Source organism: Urocitellus parryii, chromosome 4 (assembly GCF_045843805.1).
Source record: "Urocitellus parryii isolate mUroPar1 chromosome 4, mUroPar1.hap1, whole genome shotgun sequence".
Lineage (NCBI taxonomy): Eukaryota > Metazoa > Chordata > Mammalia > Rodentia > Sciuridae > Urocitellus > Urocitellus parryii.
This window is the reverse complement of record NC_135534.1, coordinates 98858476-98879791: the sequence shown is the minus strand read 5'-3', so window position 1 is coordinate 98879791 and position 21316 is coordinate 98858476. Positions and strand designations below refer to the sequence as shown.

The 21316-nt window shown below is 38.5% G+C and overlaps 1 protein-coding gene across 9 annotated transcripts in view; it reads left to right on the top strand.

Moving 5' to 3' along the window:
- The first annotated feature begins 11776 nt into the window (after window positions 1-11776).
- Ppp2r1b (protein phosphatase 2 scaffold subunit Abeta) overlaps window positions 11777-21316 on the top strand; it is a 33006-nt gene continuing 23466 nt past the window's right edge. For 8 of the 9 annotated variants that reach the window (XM_026392518.2, XM_026392514.2, XM_026392512.2 and 5 more), the window contains exons 1-9: window positions 11777-11910; window positions 12651-12741; window positions 13160-13260; window positions 16563-16795; window positions 17084-17231; window positions 19148-19303; window positions 19502-19616; window positions 19989-20059; window positions 20408-20542. In XM_026392518.2, the coding sequence (XP_026248303.1) occupies window positions 11797-11910; window positions 12651-12741; window positions 13160-13260; window positions 16563-16795; window positions 17084-17231; window positions 19148-19303; window positions 19502-19616; window positions 19989-20059; window positions 20408-20542 (1164 nt within the window). In that variant the 5' untranslated portion in view covers window positions 11777-11796. The remainder of the gene's footprint in view (window positions 11911-12650; window positions 12742-13159; window positions 13261-16562; window positions 16796-17083; window positions 17232-19147; window positions 19304-19501; window positions 19617-19988; window positions 20060-20407; window positions 20543-21316) is intronic. The other variant, XM_026392515.2, reaches the window with a different exon arrangement.

The following is a 21316-nucleotide window of genomic DNA, read 5'->3' as shown; positions in this document are numbered from 1 at the left end:
CTGAAAGGGCAATTTATGAATGAGGCTTCGAGTGTGTATAGTTCAGTAATTCTCCTGAAGTACACAGTCTTCTGTACAAATTCCTCAGGGTAATTTGTAAGTAGAGAATGTTTTTTCCCATGAATATTTCTATTATCACTTGATTTTGAAGCATCATACCTATTGCAGGAGACCTTCTGAATGTGTTGTGTGAGCAAGCCTGGCCTGCAGGTGAGAGTCCTACTCGCAACATGCCTCACTAGGGAAAGGGTGTCTGACACAAGATGACTTTGTAGTTACATATTCAGATCAAATAATATTAAGTAGTAAGTTATATTTTAAAAATCTGTTTTGGCTGTCTTCAGCTGTGGAATTCACATAGACCTGACATTTAAACAAATTATAACTGACAAATTTGATAAATGAGGGAAATCCCAATTAGGGATATGAGATTATGGAACTGTAGTGATAAGGACAGACTAAAAATTTCCTATTGTAGTTTTGCAGAATAAACAGCTCATGTTTAAATTAATAATTGGGAAAAAATAACAATTGGGTTCAAGTAGCATTTTACCAGAATATCAACCTTTATTTATCTTCTTAAAATGTAAGTGAATCTTCGAATACCTTTGTGAAATACTTCAAGATAAGTAGAGATTTTTGGTTTTGCTTCTAATTTCTGGGTTTATTCTGTCATTCCGTGCTTAGACATAAAAGCATAAATCAGGTGACTTCCCAATGGTGCTAATAGCCAAAAGTGCGTGATTTAAGACAAACTTCTTTTTTTGTTTGTTTTAGTTGTAGTTGGACACAATACCTTTATTTATTTTTTAGTACCTTTATTTATTTATTTATTTTTTATGTGGTGCTTAGGATTGAACCTAGGGCCCTGAGCACAACCCCAGCCCTAAGATAAGCTTCTGATGAAGGTTTTCCCAAGACCTACAACCATGGATTCCAGAATTACCTACCTCAGGAGGGCTGTTTGGCCTTTTGCTTGCAGAAACAGTGTTTGGCAACTGGTGCCCTTGACCTTTGATTTGTCATTTTAGCTCAGAATTCCAAGTTGCCAAATGAGAATGGGCTGCTTTTCAATTTGTTTGCTTGCTACTTCAGCAGGATTATAGTCAGTGCTGGAAAGTTGTACTCTATGAGGCAGCTATTCTCAGCCAGAGTTGCATAAGAGAGTTACCTGGGGACCTTTTTTTAATTATTTTATTTTTTTACCTGGGTACCTTTTAACATTGACACTCTGGTTGACCCCAAGGAATTCTGAGTTATTATCTAGGTGTGAGTCCAGGCACCATTACTTTTTAAAAATGCCATAGATGATTGAGCATATTGGTGCACACCTATAATCCCAGTTTGAGGCCAGTCTTGGCAAAATAAAAATAAAATAAAAAATAATAAAACTGTTTGGGAGTGTAGCTCAGTGGTGAAGCACTTCTGAGTTCAATCCCCAGAACTGCAAAAACAAAAACAAAACAAAATCTCTCTAGATGATTTTTCTGATTGTAGCTATAGTTGAACACCACTGCTGTTGACAAAGACTACAGGCAAACCTCACAACAAAGATCAAAGATAATTAAACAGGTAGAATATTTCATGGCTTTTTCTAATTCTGATCTAATTCTGGTTACCTAGGCCTTCATGTAGGCCTCTTTCCCCTTACAGCCCCTTTTCTTTACCTACTCTGACCTGTCAAACCTTACTTGCCCTATCTCCCATGCCCTTTGGGCCCAACTTGCCGGGAAACAATTAACTAATATAGCACTGAAGTACACTAATGAATGTTAATAATTCACTGCAGTTCTCCCCCCATTGATTCTCATTTGAGTACATTGAATGATAATACATCTGGAAAAAAGAGAGATAACTACAGTTTTGGCAATTTCAGACCTATTCAGTGCCATTTATTGATTTATTTATTAGGAAAGAATGAGCAGGCAGGTCACCTTCAGGAAGACTTCCTGCCTTCAACCCTAACACTTGGTACTACTTACCCTACTCAGGTAGGACCTGTGGCTGTATTGAGTAGGATAGTGGGAAATAAAATGTCTGTGGATATTAAGCTCTTCATACAGCTCAGGACACTGGGGAAGTCAGCTTTTATAGTTTTAAAAAACATTAGTTCTGTTTATTTGAGATGAGTACAGTAAAGACCTTCCTTTGTTCTTTTGCCACTGCTCTGTTGAAAGAGCTTCCCTGGGGCTGCTGCTACCCCCCTCACACATGAGAGCAAAGGTTAATCTCATTTTGAGAGAAATAACCTAAAATGTGTTCAGTCACCCAACAAGAAGACACCATGTTCCACTTATAAGTTGGTCTCACCTTTTTATTGTGTCCCTATTAAACTGTGTCTCTAACCCTCCCTGGTATTTCCTATACCTCATTCCAATTCTTTTCTTGCCAGTGAACTTTGTGGAGATGTAGGAAAGGAGGCTGATATTTTAGTGCTACATTTATAAAAGAATCTTAAGAATTTTTCTGACTGTCCTACTCCCTTTCCTTGTCTTTTTCTATATTTGTGTTCTTATAGCCTGTGATTACTAGAGATATTCTAAAAAAAAAAAAGCAGTACCAAAGTTTAAATTTGCCATAAGATTTTTTTGTTGTTTATTTTGCTGTCTCACAACTTTAGGCCACCTTGTCTGCAATGCCATTGTAGAGGATCCTCTACTGTCCAGCAGAGGGCATCCTACTCTCACTAAAAACTTCAAAGCGTCTTTCCCTCCTGCAATGTAGTTTGTTTTAGTATTTTGTATTCATGGTGTAATTTCAATATGTAAATTGTATTTTTTAAGAATCATGCACCCTGCACTGCTTTCTTATAACCTTTTAACAGTTGCAAAACTTTCTTCAAGAAAACCATATCCACAACTTAGCAGGGGATGAATTGTCCATCCTAACAGTGATTCCTTGGTTGGTAGATGATCTATAAGCGGACACTTCTCCATTAATTTCAGTTCTATTTGCCCTGACCTTGATTGTATATGTCCATAATAAAAGATATGTATTTAGTTGAAGGGGGAAATATATCAGCCACCTGCCCATTTTCAAATTTTCATATGAGAGCAAACCGTATCACATACACATTGCTACTTTTACCACTGCTAATTTACTGGCATTGTCAAAGACAACTCAAAGGATATATAAATGTCTAAGTTTTTCTCCTTCAAATGCCTAAACATCATCTATAGCTCAATAGTTTAATGGAGGGCAATAACATTTAGCAGGTTCTGAGACCTGTGAAAGAAAGACCTTAGGATATCTTCATGTTCCCCATGCCTACACCATGTTGTGAAGAGTGAACATTTGCAGAAGGAAGTAGAATTTGCTTTTTTTTTTGGGGGGGTGGGTATCAGGGATTGAACTCGGGGAAACTTAACCCTTTTTATTTTTTATTTTGAGACAGGGTCTCCTTGAGTTGCCTAGGGCCTTGCTAAAATGCTGAAGCTGTCTTTGGACTTGCCATTCTCCTGCCTCAGCCTTCTGAGTCTCTAGGATTACAGGAGTATGCCACTATACCCGGTTAAACTTTGTATTACAAAAGTGTCAGATAACCCACCTAGACAGACTTGGTCCTTGAGGAATAAGGTCAGCTCTGCCAGGTATAGAATGGGGTTTCCCTTCTTCATGTGTGTGACACATGACACCCTCCTTTGAGCGTAACATTAGAAACATGGGGACTATGTGGGTTTTGGGCTGGTATTTTGTTTGTTTGTACTTTTTTGTGTGTATGTAGTATTGGGGTTTTAATCCAGGAGCACTCTACTACTGAACTGCACTCCCAGACCTTTTTACTTTTTTATTATTTTGAGACAAGGTCTCACTAGATTGCCGAGTTTGTCCTTGAAATTGTGATCTTCCTGCCTCAGCTCTGGAGTCACTGGTATTACAGGCGTGCAGCACCATGCCATATATATATATATATATATATATATATATATATATATATATATATATATAAAATCTCCTCTAGATTGTCAGATTTGCTCTGTGGAGAAATAATGCAAATAACAATTAATACTTAAGAAGCATTTAGGCTGAGTGTTAGAGCAATTGCTTCTGCATAACACCATGTGCAAGACCCTGAGTTTGATGCTCAGCACTGCAAAGAAAAAGAAAGAAAATGTTTGCTTTATGTCAGGAATGATTTAATTTGCTTCTTCTCTCATAATCCTTACAACAATTTTATGAGGTAATAACTATTAACCTCTTCACATAGATGGGGAAACTAATGCTCAGAGATATGTGTTTTGCCCAAGATCATCTAGGTAGAAAATTGCAGTCTGGGATTCAAACCCAAGCAGTCCGGTTCCAGAACATCTTTTTTTAACCATGATCTATACTTCCTGAATTATGAACTCTTTGTCATCATCCTTGTCCTGATTGTTGCTGTTTTGTGGTGCTGGGAATGGAACCAGGTCCTTGCCCATCCTAAGCTTCACCATTGAGCAATATCCCCGGCTCATTTTGACCTCTTTGAAGTCCACAATCTTTGACTTCCTTTCTGGATGTTATGATGGACAACCTGGAAGGATTAGATGGGTAGAGAGAACAGGATCTAGTCAAGGTTGTTTTTTTTTTTTCTTTTTTTAAAATCCTCTTCTTAATCCACTTTCCATAACCAGAGCCTGAAGATTGTCTTCTGAAGACACAGTGTGTAGATAGTACATTCAATCTTTGTAGGGGCTTTTCTAGAACACTGTGGGGCCCAGCTAATTTTAATCACATAGCTAGATCAAAGAGGGAGCTAATTTCCTGAAGTCCTAGAAGTTAGTGAAAATTCCAGTTTCTGATTACAGACCCAGCAGGATTTCTGCGGAGATATGAAAGGCATGTCCAGGGGATCTTGGCAGTGAGCCTTTCTCACTCCTGTGACTTTTCTCCTAACAGTTCTTTGGGGAGATCAGAAAAGGAAGCAGGAAGGAATATCATCTTCAGGGGAGACTCCGACCACAGGCTTTCTGGAGAACAGGAATGTTTTAAGTAAGTCCTGCCTTTGTGAAATCAAACTTCTGTGTAGCTGGAGCCTGAGGCAGTGTGCCAGCTGCTGAGAGCTCTGCTTACGTTGGCTGGGTCTAGTGCAAGACATGGTGATAAGAGGCTTGCAAAAGTAAGAGACAGGAAGCAAATCTGGCCTCTACCTTCTGGATATAGCAGGGCCCTAACAAGGAATAGCTGGGCAGGAGAAATCTATTAACTACATATACATCTGTGGATGTCACAGGCAACAATAGCCAGGAGGAAGCAGAGGAGCCTGCAGTATGGTAACCAAGACCAAAAGGTTTGTTTAATAGATAATAATCTTCATGGTTCAGAATTAAAAAGCCTAGATGCAATGGGATATACAGAATTGAATCCTGCAACAGAAAAGGGGCAACAATGGGAAAATGGATGAAATTTGAGTAAAGTCCCAGATTTGGCAAGTAGAACAAAATAAGGTACAAATCTATGCATTGAAAAATCTCCTATGTCTGTTTCCCACGTACGTAGTTATTTTACCACATCAACCAGTGTTACAAGTACATGTCCTTCTAGAGTTTTTAAAAATACATATACAAGCACATATGTGTGTATTCTTTTTTAAACAAATGGTAAGATACTATATGTACTGTCTTGGTTCTCACTTTAAAAAAAAATTAAGACTTTTTTTTTCCCCCGATGGTGCAGGGGATGGAACCACCCAGGGCCTTGTAATGCTAGGCAAGTGCTCTACTACTGAGCTACACCCCCAGCCCCTAAGAGAATTTCTGATACCTATTAAAATCAAATTATCCACTTAGGAGGAATCTATTCTGAACATTTGCAGCTCAAATTATACCTGCAACTTCAATAAAACTATATACCCTGCTTTTTCACTTGATACTATAACAAATTTTTGTTGAGCTATGTATAATATCCAGCAAGAAAACCAGGGGTCCTGTCTGGAAAATATTAGAGCCTATAGCAGGACTTGGAGGCCAAGACTTTTGAGAAAGGTCTGTGTGCTTGTTTGATCATCTTAAGTCTACCACAGTGGGTAGAGGAAGTCTAATTCTGGCTGCTGTTCTTGGGGAGTTGGGGTGCATTCCCACCTTAAGCATAGGTCTCCAGATGTTCTCTTTTTGTGTTTGGCATGGGCACCAGATTCAGTGAGTTCTTGGTAATAAGTGACACAACTTCTAACATTTGTGTAGTGTTTTCTATTAACAAAGCACTTAATGTTGTGATCATATTCCTCACAACTCTTGAGAGGTAAAATTCCTATTCTACAATGTAAAAAAAAGTCTTATAGAAAGTCTTCTAGAAGGCCTTGAATCAAGTCTTCTGAGTCATGTATCCTTTTCATTCTTTCACACAGTCTTCCCTGTTGGTGAAACTTGGTTGACTAGAATGTTTTCTTACCTGCTTCTACTTTCTCAGTAGATAATTACTATTGGTGGCTAATATTTGAGGCTTCCTATTGCCAGGCACTAATTAAGCACTTTATATGAATTTAATCTTCTTATTAACTACATAAAGGTAAGCTGGACAATTCCACTCTATAGAGGCAAAACCCAAGATTCAGAGAGGATACATTTCTTGCCCGACTTTACGCAGCTAATAATTGGCACAGCTGGAATTCCTTCCTTCCTCTCCCCCACCTGCCTCCAGACAGAATCTTACTAAATTTCCCTGGCTGGTCTCGAATTTACAATATTCTTGCCTCAACCTCCCCAGTCACTGGAATTATAGGAGTGTGCCACTCTATCTTCCCTGACTTCCAGAGCATATTCTCTTAACGACTATATGTACTGTCCTGAACTAGAACTGACAGTTCCATTTCTTTAATTTGCTTGTTCCAAAACTTCAAGCAAAGTTTTGCTCTGGAAAACCAAATTTAAACGAAGTCATAAGCTCTGGAATAGTAGGGTCAAGGCAGGGAGTAGTGATATACCTGATTATGATTTCCACAGCTTCATCTTATTAAATTGTGTGACTTCAGGTAAAGTCTTTTTTTCTTTGTTAGAGAATTCCTGTCTATAAAAAGTAGGATTAGAAATTTGCCCTCAAAGTAAACAGAGAAGAGAAAAAAGGCAAAAATATTGAGGGGAAATGAGTTCCACAGAATGATGACATTGTTTGCATAAATATAAACTTAAGATATCATTAATTGATAATTACTACTTTGTAATGATTTAAGTATAGACCCGGGAATTAGTTTACCAGGGTCATCTCGCTAAATGAATACAGTTGTCACCTCCTTATCTGAGGGTTCTGCACCCATGGATTCAATCTACCATGAAACAAAAGTATTTTTCAAAAAATTATCTGTGCTGAACATGGAAAGACTGTTTTCCTTGTCCTTATTCCTTAAACAATATACCACAGCAACTATTTACATAGCTTTGACATTATATTAGGTACTATAATTAACTTAGAGATGATTTAAAGTACATGGGGAAGACATATGTAAGTTATAAGCTGTTTTGTAGAAGTGGTTTTAGCATCCTAAGGTTTTTGGCATGGGGAGGGGGTCCTAGAACTCATCAGATACTGAGATACCTAGGAATGACTGTAGTTGGAAAGTACCTCTATGTGCCTTAAGTTTTCTGTACATGAACTAGGCCATCTGCCACTCTCTTAATGGCCCTTTCAATAGGACAATAGTCTGGTCTGCTCTGAGAGAACCACCCACAGTTCTCCTGCAGCTTATCTTCTCTCCACTGGCTGACTCTGGATCAGATCAGCATTTTTTTTTATTATTATTAGTTACACATGACAGTACAATGATCTTGATATATCATACATTTGAATCAAATGGGGTATAATTTCTCATTTTTCTGAGTGTACAAGTTGCAGAATCACATTGGTCACATAGTCATATAGTCATATATACATACAGCAATACTATATGAGCACCTATTTGTAAATCCCCATCACTGTGAGAAAGAAGTAAGCTTACTAAATATGCATCGAGGGGCCCAGAGAGGATGATAATGATGTCATTCAGATTCCTCAGAATTGATCCTTTTCTCTTGTGACATACTGAGAGCTGTTTTACACCCAAGAGGTGATGGCTGTCAATTCTACCTGCTGTGCCTCCTCATATTATTGATGTTTTGTCTTATGGGAACTGGGCAAGTCCAAACCTGTCTTTCCTGGATTCACCCTGGATGAATGAACTGCACATGGGTGTCAGAACTCAATGCTTTTGTGCCGAGAATGTCATTGTTTCCTGAGGGCTGCCTTAAATCCTCAACCTAATCTCAGCCAATGCCTCCGATGCTCCCTGGTCATTAGTTTTTACTGGTGAGTGAGGAAAGTAGAGAGGAGGCCAAAGGGAGCAGAGAGGAAAGGAAGATGTGGAGATTGCTCAATGCCACAGTACTGAACTGGTAGAGCTTGGCTACCTTCCAGGAATCCAGCAAGATGGATCATCTTGTTAATCTGGTAGAATCCATAGCTAATAGGAACAGAACTGCTTATTGATAAGAAGCTAGAATTATTGTTTGCTTTTATTCTGGGCAGAAGTGACCTCCAAAGATTCTTTTCAGATCCTACCTGAGTAGATGTTTGTTCATTGACATGGAAATTATTTTTCCAAGTGAACTTTTTAAATGGATGTCTTTCAAATGTCAATTCATGTTAGAATTACTAGGGAGCACTGTAAAACATCTGGCTCCATTCTTAGGGACTCTGATTCAGTCGGTCTAGAGTGGAGGCCAGGAATCTGCATTTTTTTTTTTTTTTTTTGGTACCAGGGATTGAACCCAGGTGTGCTCAACCACTGAGGCATCCCCAGCCCTGTTTTTGGTTTTGTTTTGAGACAGGGTCTCACTAAGTTGCTCAGGGCCCTGCTAAATTGCTGAGGCTGGCTTTGAACTAGTGATCTTCCTGCCTCAGCCTCCTGAACAGCTGGGATTACAGGCATGTGCCCCCACTCCCAGCAGGAATCTACATTTTTAACAGACATTTTAAGTGATTTAGATGGTAAGCAGACCACATTCCACCAAACACTGTCTTGGCCCAGTTTTTGAAATAGCTTCTTTCTTTCATAGTCTGTTTGATCACTTTCTTTATTGAAGGATTTATTGGCATTTCCATGTTTATTACCTGAGTTATTCTCACAGCATCACAGAAACTAGAGCAGGAACCAGAAGTGGTTAGCTCTATTTTATTGAGAGTGAGGGGGCGTAAGGTACAATTGAGGCATAGGGAGAGGTAGGTCACCATGAGTCAGACAGCAGTGGGAATTGAAGTCCAGCATTGATGACTCTAAAACCAGACAATTTTCTGGCGCCTATTTTCTCAGCTTGTGATTTCATATTTAATCATAGTTATTCTTTAGGTCTCCAGTTCATTGGCTTGGGTAAGCAAATCATATCTGAATTTTAAACAATATAGCTTAGCATCTGTGTGTCAGTTTTTGTTAGCCTATTAGCTCTTCTAAGCTGAGCTAATATCAGCGATGATATATGTGGAACTGACTTAATCTGCTCTCTGAGCTTGCTTCCTTTGTCATTTCTGAAGACTTCTTACATAAAGTAAAAAGGATCAGATTCATCCTTTCCATAACAGTAGGAACTCTCTCTGATCTTCTAACTGGTAAAGTACTAAATGAAAAAACTCTTATCCCTCTGTCTCTCAAATTTGAGTAGTATATGGGTCATTTTTTTTATATATATATATTTAGGTATAGTTGGACACAATGCCTTTATTTTATTTACTTATTTTTTATGTGGTGCTGAGGTTCAAACCTAGGGCCTCGAATGTGCTAGACAGCACTCTATCGCTGAGCTACAACCCCAGCCCTATGGGTCATTTTTAAAGGAAAAAAAATTCTGAAAACTCTCAGTCAACTTAAATTATCCTGACTATAATGTAACTTAAATTTATAAATATAAGCTAGGAATATAATGTTCTTTTATTTTTATTTGTAATTCTCATACAATTACAAAACCAAAACAGACTTACAAATGAAATACAATCACAAAACTAATACTGGCATGGTGTGGTGGTGCATGTAATACCAGTGGCAGGGAGGCTGAGGCAGGAAGATCACAAGTTTAAAGCCAGCCTCAGCAAACTTGAGGCACTAAGCAACTCAGTGAGACCCTGTCTCTAAATAAAATACAAATAGGGCTGGGGATGTGGCTCAGTGGTTGAGTGCTCCTGAGTTCAATTCCTGATATAAAAACAAACAAACAAACCAAAAACCCCCACAAAAACAAAAACTAATAATATTCAAGTTATTAACATGAAAAATGATGTCTTTTGCTAAAACTAAAGCATTTCTTATATTGTGACTATGATATTGCCTGTTAAAGTTCAGCTTATTTTGAGTTCACCAAATGACCTATGATATCTTAATTTCCTCACCTCTTTTGGAACTATTGAGACCGCACAGTCCTGTGATATCATGTGGCTTTTATTTTGTGCTTAAAAGCATCTTTTTCATTTTAAATCTCTCTCTTCTTTTTCTCATTATCTCAGAACAATCAAAACAGTACTGAAATACACAAGTTATGTCGCAATACTGACTTACAGTCATTCTAATAATCTGAACATGCTTATGTAAATCTAAAAAATTATAAAAACTAAAATTAAAACGCTAGAGAATACATCTGCCCAGAACTAATTTGAGAAAAACTGTTCAGGTCTACTGATTCCCAAACTTTCACTACTACTAAAGGCTCTGTCACATGGAGATGTGAGGAGCATAGTGAAGAGAAGAATGTGGTTTTTGTTGACTTCCCAGAGGCTCATGCTTTTAAAAAACTCTCCTAAATTTATTTATTAGCAATTTTAGTTTTATTACATGTATAATCATTTTATTACATGCTTATCATTCTAAGTTGCTTAAATTCCACTCCAAAACAAACATAGACAGGACATTTTAGTTATTTTGTGCTGACCTAAAAGGGTAAGGGAAAACTTTCCATAGCTTTGTAAGAAAAAACTCCCAGATCCTGTCTCTTCCAACTGCTGCCTTTGAGGACTCTTGGAGGTCTGGGGAGGCCAATTTAGGACTTATTGTACAAGCAAAGATTCTACCCCACCCAATTTGGAAGGATTAAAGCCTGTCCTAGTTTTGCTTGATTGTTGTACTTCTTGCATGCTAAAGAGCTAAAAAATGGGAGGAAGAAAATACAACAGAAGGCACCATTCCAGTACCAAACTGAAAAGAAACACAAAAACAAGAGAGCAGCATGTTTTCAACAGCTTGCGTGGAAAAAATATTGACTGGAGAGTTTGGACAGCACTGTTCATTTTCTCTCACCGCCCGCATTATTTGTCTTTCAGAGCAGGAGCCAGGCCAAAGGAAGAGGTGGAGGGGGTTCTGTAGAGGCTTGAGGCCAAGAGGGGGAAATTAGGGCTGGCGACCCAATGGCTGGGCGCCAGGATTAAGCCAGAGGAGACGCTAAAGCCTTTTTCCTCCTGGCCTCGGGCACCCTCTTTTGCTGCCTGAGTCCTGAGCAGGCACAACACACATCACTCAGGTAAGGTCCCTGGTTGCTTCAGACCACAACGGCCAGGATGAATCCCTGCCCCTGTTTCTTTCGGCTGGGTAAAGGTCACAGGGGTTCCGTTAGCTTTCTTAGCCCACCTTTTAGGAGTTCAGACCTACACCTCCTGCAATGTGGGTGGGGAGAGAGACTCCATCAGCGAACCAATTTAGTTCTCCCACCCGCTAGGAAGATAGGCACCAGTCTTGGCCCAGCCCTCCTAGGCGCGGGGCGGGGGCGGGGCCTGGGCGCGGGGCGGGGCCTGGGCGCGGGGCGGGGCCTGGGCGCGGGGCGGGGCCTGGGCGCGGGGCGGGCGGCGGCGACCAGCCGGAGAAGAAAGAACATGGCGGGCGCAGCGGGGCCCGGGACCGGCCTGGGGGCAGCGGGCGGAGATGGAGATGATTCGCTATACCCGATCGCAGTTTTAATCGACGAGCTCCGCAATGAGGATGTGCAGGTAATGGGCTGAGGCCGGGGAGTTGAGGTGGGCCCAGCAGGGCGTGTGGTTGGTGCCGCGATGGTGGAGGCCCACGGGTTGAGAGACCGAACTCGGAGCAGAAACTTGAGGGGGAGGCGAGGAAGGACTCTCGGGAGTCTATGATGGCCGCTCCCCACCGTCCTTGGGACCTCTCCCGCACCCTTTCCCCGGGTCTGTGAGGCGTTGGCTTGGTGCCCATCAGTGCTTGGCGACCGTCGGACAACCGGCTTCCCGTCTCCGTGCTCCTTCCGTGCTACGCCGCGTCCTGCGCTGGGCCGGCGTCTTGTAGATGAGCCGTCGCGAGCGACTGGGGCGGCCTGCGGGTCTCTGGGTGCCAAGGGGCACTTTGAAGTTCAGTGTAATGCCTTCCTCGGTCTTGGAAACTAGCCGGGCTTGTTGGGTGGAAAGAAGGTAGGGATGGCTGATTAACCCAGATGAGTCGTGTATCAGCTGCGATGAAATTTTTCTTTGAAAAGGCAGGTGTATTCAACCGTTTCGTGTGCTTCACTACTGCCAGAGTTTGTTCTTTTTAAAATTATCTCAGTTCTTGAGTATTTTCATTCAGTCCTTTCTCTTATGGGCTCTTCAGTGTTTTGCCTAGGAAATCTTTATTTTTTATACCCGCATGCCCTCATCTCACCTATTTGCCCCTTTTGTTTTTTGGTCTGAATTGCAGTCATTTCTTAGTTTGTTCTTTTTTTCCATTTTCTTTTTTAAAGCTCCGTCTCAACAGTATTAAGAAATTATCAACAATTGCTCTAGCACTTGGAGTAGAAAGGACCCGAACTGAACTGCTGCCATTCCTTACAGGTATGTATGTGTTTTTGTTTAAAGAAAGGCATGGACATTCTATTTTCCAGTGACTTTCAAAACTTTTTTTTTTTTTTTTTTTTTAGAGTTTGTTACCCAGCATATCATTAAGTACAAAATTGATCATGGTGCTTTCTGTGCGAAAGAAATAAAACATATTGTAATGTTAATAGCTAGGTATATTCAAACATTACTCATTCAGCTAGTGGGAAAGTAATTGATCTGGGAGTATGATTTTTTTAGTTCTGTAAAACATATTCATGAAGACTATTGATAAAAAATGAAGAAAATGCTATTAGGATTTTGACTAGACTATCTTACTATGTACATGTTGAATCTGTTTCTGTTTTTGTGTGTGTCCTGCTGGGGGCCATCCTTCTATTCTTATTGGTGAGTGTCTGGTTGTTGTCATTTCCAGATACAATTTATGATGAAGATGAGGTACTGTTAGCTCTTGCTGAGCAGCTGGGAAATTTTACTGGCCTAGTGGGAGGTCCTGACTTTGCGCATTGTCTGCTGGTAAGTACTTATCTCCTGCCTAGCCTCCTTCTAGAACTTTTGTGGTATAAATGACACATTGTTTGGTGATAAACACATCAGCATTTTTTATACAGATCATTTTATAGATGCATAATCATAATGTTAACCATTGAGAGAATAAATAATTTCTTAATTTTTCTGACTGAATATAAAAACTTCACCTTTCTGCTTCTATAAACTTATTAGTGTAGAGGAAGGGAGGAAAAAGATTTGATTGTTTTCCTCATATTGGAAGCCTTAATTTCATCAGGCAACATTTTGTCTTTAATTGTTCTTGTAACTTTTGCTTCTGGCTTTGTGAATTTGATAAGTTCTATTTAGTTAACATTTATCGAAAGCCTAGTGTGTAAGGCACATTGTAAGTTATAGTATAAAACCAGTATAAATCGAAAGAGGGTTTTGTCATTATGTGTAGACAAATTATTACTATACAGTCTTAAATTGGAAAATATAAACACATGTAAAGTACCCAAGTAATAGCAAAAGGGGATTAATTTAGCATCTATAGTTTCCTTCCACTATTCCCTCCCTCCCACTCCGGGAAGACTTCTTGGAAAATGATGTCTATGCTAGGTTTTAAAGGATGACTAGGAGTTCAGCAGTTAGACAGGTAGGGATGTATGCTTCAGAGCTTTAAATATTGTCTATGTGATGCTGGCTCTTGTGATTTTTTTTTTCCAACATGTAACCATTTTATGGAACTCCAGAGATAAATGGATTAATAGACAAGTATAGATTTATACAGATCAGTAGATTTAGATATGTACTATATATATTTCTAAGTATGTCTGCCTGTGATTTTTTCTACTTGAATGTCAAATAGATACTTCAAACTTAACTGCTTAAAACAACTCAGTTTTTCCTCACAAATATGCCTCTTATTTAGTAATATCACCACTATATCACCCAGCTACACAAGCCAAAATGTAGATTTCTTTTTCTTTTTTCAGTGCTGGAGATCAAACCCAGTAAATCACAGCTCCTAGTCAGCCACATGATCAGGGTACATAACTGATTCTCTACAGTGTGGTTGAACTGTGATTGTTTGGTAGGTTAGGTATATTCAAGGCATTTTCAACTTTCAGTATTTTCAATTTATGATGGGTTTATTGGGATAATTCTTTGGAAGTGGAGGAGCATCTGTAGTTTCCTTCCACTATTCCCTCCCACTCCTTCAGTTTATTTTTCACCTAACATATGTGTCACTCTGCTGTGGTTTCAGTAAAATCCAAACTCCTTAGCTTAAAAGACCTTTCTGTGACCTGCCTCTATAGGCTTATCATACATCATGCTTCCTCTTCATAACTTCATTCCAGTCACATTGGTCTTCTTTTTCTTCAAATAAACCAAGATAATTATTGCCTTAAGACTTACTCTTAAGTATTTTCTTTATTCTATTTCTCTATGGAGTATCAGTTACCTACCAACTGATTGTCATTCCTCCATTAGAATGTAAACTTCCCTAGAGTAGGGAACCTGTTCACGTATTTCTTCTATATCTTCAGTGCTGGAACATAACAATAATTGCGTATTGAAAGAATGAGTTTTGTAGACTTGGATTTGTGAAAGTTGTTGGGTTCAAAATTCTGGAGAGCCGACCATGGTGGAGCACATGGTGGTGCAGCTCCCAGCAGCTCAGGAGCCTGAGGCAGGAGGATTGCCAATTGAAAGCCAGCCTCAGCAAAAGCCAGGTGCTAAGTAGCTCAGTGAGACCCTGTCTCTAAATAAAGTAAAAAATAGAGCTGGGAATGTGACTCAGTGGCTGAGTGCTCCTCAGTTCAATTCCCGGTACCCTGTCCACCTCAAACAAAACAAAAAACAAAACTTCTGGAGAATGAAGAGTTGGGGCTAGAAATAAGCAGGTAGGGGACTGGGGATGTGGCTCAAGCGGTAGCGCGCTTGCCTGGCATGCGTGCGGCCCGGGTTTGATCCTCAACACCACATACAAACAAAGATGTTGTGTCCGCAGATAACTAAAAAATAAAATATATTAAAAAAAAAAAAAGAAATAAGCAGGTAGTCAGGGGCCAGGAGGAAAAGGACATGGAGAAGTGGGCAGAGTTCAAATTAAGCAACAACTCACAAATGGTTCTGTAGAGTTTGGCCTTATTCTATAGTAGTGATAGAGATTTAACTAGTGGTATTGTGTGTGAGGAAGTAATATAGACAGAGGCCAGATCATGAAAGACCCTAGCAAGTAAAATATCTTTTTAGAGGACTTCTGATAAATCCTCTATGGAAGCTGAGTACTGTCTACCTCTGTATATCAAACAACTTTTGAAATATATTACTTGGCAGACATAGAGTCCTTATTCTTCTGTTCACTTTATTGATCAACGCTCTGTGTGGGGTTTTGTGTTTTTAACATGTGCAGCTTGTGTATTCTGAATTTACTTGGACTAGATGTAAACCCAGGAAGGCAGAGTTTCAGAGATTCTCTTTTACTTTTTCACTCGGTTGTGTCATATTTACTAACCCTAGTCCAGATTATTAACCCCTTTGCTCTCTTCTGTAAAGCAGCAAGAAAGGTCATCTCCCAGCTCTTCTCTTCACTTGATTGATCTGTGAGAAGCTCTTGCCCTTTGCTCATGGAAAGTTTCTGAATATTTTCTGAAAAAAGTGATTTTTTAATTTTAATTTTTTGTAGTTGTAGATGAACAGCATGCCTTTATCTTATTTGTATGTGGTGCTAAGGATTGAACCCAGTGCCTCACACATGCTAGGCAAGGGCTCTGCCACTGAGCTATAACCCCAACCCCAAAAGTGGTTTTTGTATGAGCCTTTATAGGTTAAATGAATTGATGGTGTGGAGCCCATAGACAGGGTTGGGCTTGCATATCCAGGAATGGTAGAATAGTGCTCAAAATTTGACCATGGACTCAGTGACCTGACATGATGTCATCATGTAATCTTGGTGCCCAGTTGGTCAAGGAAATATACACAAACTTGTCTGAATTTGTCTATGTATCATTTGAATCTAGTGATTTGGCTCCAAATATTAATAATATTGTGTCAAGTCTCTTCCACTGTGTCATTTGTAGACACCATCTGGGAATTGCCATCTGGGACATGGGATCTTGGCTTTCCTACAGAAGTCGTGTCTTCAGGTTGGCCACACCATATGTTATCACTGTGTGAACTGAAAGTAACCATTTGGTATGAGATAGCTAACATTCTGGTTACATGTACCACTTCCCTTTAGTCACACTAAAGGTGACAATTTGTATTTAATGTGATTCATTTAAGTTTTCTTCTCTGGTTTTCCTTTATGATTTATGCAGCCTCCTTTGGAAAGTCTGGCGACTGTGGAAGAGACTGTTGTTCGAGACAAGGCTGTGGAGTCCCTGAGGCAGATCTCCCAGGAGCATACTCCTGTTGCTCTGGAAGCTCATTTTGTACCTCTGGTGAAACGCCTAGCAAGTGGGGATTGGTTTACTTCTCGAACATCTGCTTGTGGTTTGTTCAGCGTTTGCTATCCCAGGGCTTCAAATGTTGTCAAGGCGGAAATTAGACAGTAAGATATCACATTTTTTTTTAGAAAAACATTTGGGGCTCTTGGGGACACATGGCTGACAACTTACACAGTACTCTGTTACCAATGAGTTGCCAATACCAGGATAGTAGAAATGATGGCATCATTTTTATCATCAAGTTGAATGTACTAGTGTTTTTATTTTGTTACTTCTATGAGTAGGAACCTAATTACTGATATTTGTGAAGTAAAACCTTTAAAATGTCTGTGTGGGGGCATATTTAATTGAGAGTATATGGTAGAAAATACTTTCATTATTTTATGCTGCAGGCACTTCCGTTCCTTGTGCTCAGATGACACACCAATGGTACGACGAGCTGCTGCTTCCAAATTGGGTGAATTTGCAAACGTTTTGGAATTAGACAGTGTGAAAACTGAAATTGTTCCATTGTTCACTAATCTAGCTTCAGATGAACAGGTAACATTAACTCTTTAGTATTTAAGGAACACAGATATGTTCCTCTCCTCCAACATCTTAAACATTTCTTTTGAGTAGTTTTGATTCTTACGTTAGGATTCTTTTTTGCAAAGTTAATACTTAATTCTGTCCTTAATCCTAACTTATCTGAGTGTCCTTATGTTTCTTTCTTAACCAGACCATAATTTTTCTCTCTTGTATTGGTAGCTGTTAAAAGGAGGAGGCGGCAAAGTGGAAAAGGGGAGTCCTAATTAAAAAGGAAGACCAAAACTGTATCAAGGGATAATATGCCTTTGGAAATTGGATGTATTGTGAGATGGGGGAATAAAGTTTCCTGGAATTTTGACTTTAAGATAAATAAGCATAGAATGTGCTATTTGATTTTTCACTAGTATATCGTATTGCTTTGCATAATAGCAATTTTAAATCCAAGGATCTAGATTTCATTGTAGTAGAAATAGTAATAAAAATAGCAAACACCTAAATAAAGTACTTAATACAGTTACAGTTGTCATTTTGTATGGGAGCAAGAGATGATGGCTGTGAACTCAGGTGGTAATAGTCAAGATGGAGAGGATCTCCATATAAGGTTTGGAGGTGGACACGATATTTTAATACTGTTGCATTGGATGAAGGGAAGAAGAATCAAGATGTTCTAGATGGTGGTGTCATTGCTAAGATGGAGAAGTGTCTGGAAGGAGAAATAGGTGTAGAGGAGGAAATCAGAAGTTCTGGAAGAGAAGTGATTAACAGATTAACAAATATTTGTGCACATATATTTTAATAGATGACAGTGGTTCCTTAATTTAGCATCATTTTCAAAATTCAAAAATGCCTCCATAACCATGACCAAGAATAGTTCTGCTTTTTTTTTTTTTTAACTTTTTTACTCATTCTTATAGAAGAATGAGTGTGTCTTAGACATACAGTCAGTTATTTTTGATCTACAGTTTTTTTAATTTTTAATGGGGATTAAGCCAAGGGGTGCTTTACCACTGAGCTACATCCCCAGTCCTTTTTTACTTTTTATTTATTTATTTATTTTTTTGAGACAGGGTCTCAGTAAGTTCCTTAAGACCTTAATAAGTTGCTGAAGCTGGCCTCGAATTTACAGTCTTTCTGCCTCAGCCTCTTGAATTGCTAGGATTATAGACATGCGTCACCACGCCCTTCTTTGAGTTTTTATTTATTTATTTATTTATGTATCTTTAGTTTTAGGTGGACACATTATTTTGTTTTTATGTGGTGCTGAGTATTGAACCCAGTGCCTCATGCATACCAGGCGCACACTCCACCCCAGCCCCTCTAATTGAGTTTTAATTGTATATTTCCACTTGCTCAGAGAACAGATGTGTCACGTTCACATTTGGCATTTACATTGGAAAACCGAGTTCATTAATCCCATACCTTTCTAATATTTTCTGCTGTGTCTTTCTAGACATGGTTACCTCCCAGCTGAGTCTGTCTTTGATTCTCAACATTTAAATTCCACTGGGTGCTGTGGCACATGCCTGTAATCCCAGTGTGGTGGGAGGCTGAGGTAGGAGGATCTTGAGTTCATAGCTAGTCTCGGCAACTTAGTGAGATGCTGTTTCAAATTAAAACATAAAAAAGGGCTGGGGATGTGGCTCAGTGGTTAAGCACCCATGGATTCAATCCCTGGTACTAAAACTAAAACCAAACAAACAAAAAAACATATAAAATCCATTCTTTTTGGTACTAACTTCATTTGTTCTGTATATTTCTTTCCAAATCACAATCTCATGCCTAAATTTTTCTTATTGCCACTTCAAACTGAATTTATTTATTTTAGTTGCTTATTTTCTTTTTTTTAAAATACAGCAGCACTGCCTCACACCACACACAGTGCTCCGTGGCTCTTGGGGTGTACTAATAGAAAATTTGTGTTGCTTTAGGATTCAGTGCGCCTCCTAGCTGTGGAAGCTTGTGTTAGTATTGCCCAGTTATTGTCTCAGGATGACCTTGAGGCCTTGGTAATGCCTACACTTCGACAAGCAGCAGAAGATAAATCCTGGCGAGTGCGCTATATGGTAGCTGACAAATTTTCAGAGGTAAAATGACTAGACTGGCATTTTTAAGTATTAAAAAATAAAAGAAAAAAACTCACAGGTTTGCTGTTACATAAAAAATTTGTGAATTAATTCTTTTGAATGGATAGTGTGACAAAAGTATATACTTGAACATTGCACTGTCTTGTTCCTATTCATTATTTTGTTGGTATATTAAAACCAGTAAAAATTCTTTTATAGCTCCAGAAAGCAGTGGGTCCCAAAATCACCTTAAATGACCTCATCCCCGCCTTTCAGAACCTACTTAAAGACTGTGAAGCTGAAGTCCGAGCAGCTGCTGCCCACAAAGTAAAAGGTTAAGGAATTTAATTTGTGTTGCAACATGTGTTATTCATTTTAGTGCTTTTTTAAATGCCTGTGAATATACATATTTTTAATTTTAGAATAGGTTTCAAATAGAGATGATTCATTGTGTGAAAATGTCATATTGTCATATAAAGTTGCTTTTTTATATTTTAAGCCAAACAATCATCTTGTCTTGTTTCTACAAAAATGCACTTAAAGATTAGGTTTGTATGTGATACATAATGGCATAAAGATGATAGACAACCTGCATTTAAAATAAGAGTCATTTGCTATGATTTGATTGAACTTGCAACTGTTAAATTTCATCATTTAACTATAAAAGGTTCTATGAAAGCATTATTTTTTTCTATTTCTCTTTTAGAACTTTGTGAGAACTTGCCCATTGAAGGTAGAGAGACCATAATTATGAATCAAGTTCTACCCTATATAAAGGTACTTATAATGTCAGTTTATTTTGTTTCACTGTGCCCTGTATGAAGTTAAATTAAACCTTACTTCAATTTTGTTTTTCTTTTGCCTTAAAGCTCTTGGAGTTTTAAGGGATGAATGGGCAGATATGTTAATTTATGATATTATTTATCACTTGTCTTTATTTATTATAATTTTAAAATACTTTTTGGTACTTAGAGCATTTTAGTTGGGTCTCTTGCTTAACAGATGATCTGAGAAAATGTCAACTAATTAATCTATGTTGAAATAATGTTGTCTTTAAAATTCTTGGGAGATGGTATGGAGGTTCTGTTGTCTTGCATAAAAGACTTAATTTTGATTTTATTTTAGGAATTAGTATCTGATACCAATCAACATGTCAAATCAGCTCTAGCTTCTGTAATTATGGGATTGTCTACCATTTTGGGCAAAGAAAATACAATTGAACATCTTCTACCTCTTTTTTTAGCTCAGTTAAAGGATGAGGTGAGTCTGGCTATAAATTTTCTTCCTTCTGATAGTCATTAATAGGATGTGATTTTGGCATTGGGTTTCATGAAAATAGGAACCAAACTATGGATTTTTTTTTTTTTTTTTTGGTGGTTCTAGGGATTGCACCCACGGCCTTGTGCATGTGAAACTATGGAAACTTTTTATAAATTTTTTTTTTTTTTTTTTTGCAGTACTAGAGATTGAACTCAGGGGCACATCAAGATACACCTCAGGTCCTTTTTATTTTTTATTTTGAGACAGTCTTGCTAAGTTTCCCAGTGTTTTTTTTTTTTTAATATTTGTTTAGTAGTTGATGGAACTTTATTTATTTATATGTGGTGCTGAGAATCGAACCCAGTGCCTCACACATGTGAGGCAAGTGCTTTACCATTGAGTTATAGCCCCAGTCCCCCAGTCTAGTTTTGAACTTGGCTATCCTCCTATCTTAGTCTCCTGAGTAGCTGGGAGTATAGGTGTACATCATAGAGCCTGGCTATATAACTTATTTTAAAGCTGTTGGGATCTGGGGTTACAGATTATTCAGGAAATGGGGACAGGGATCTCTTAAAATGGTTTCTTTAAGTTAATATATCTTTGATTTAAAACGTTTTATTTAATTTTACAGTATCAAATTGTAACGATAACTAACATTTATTAAGTAATTAATATGTGCCAGGTATGATCCTGTTTTATTACATGTAATCCTCACAGTATTATGAGATTATTATAATCTTTTTTTTTAAAAAGAGAGAGAGAGAGAGAGAGAAT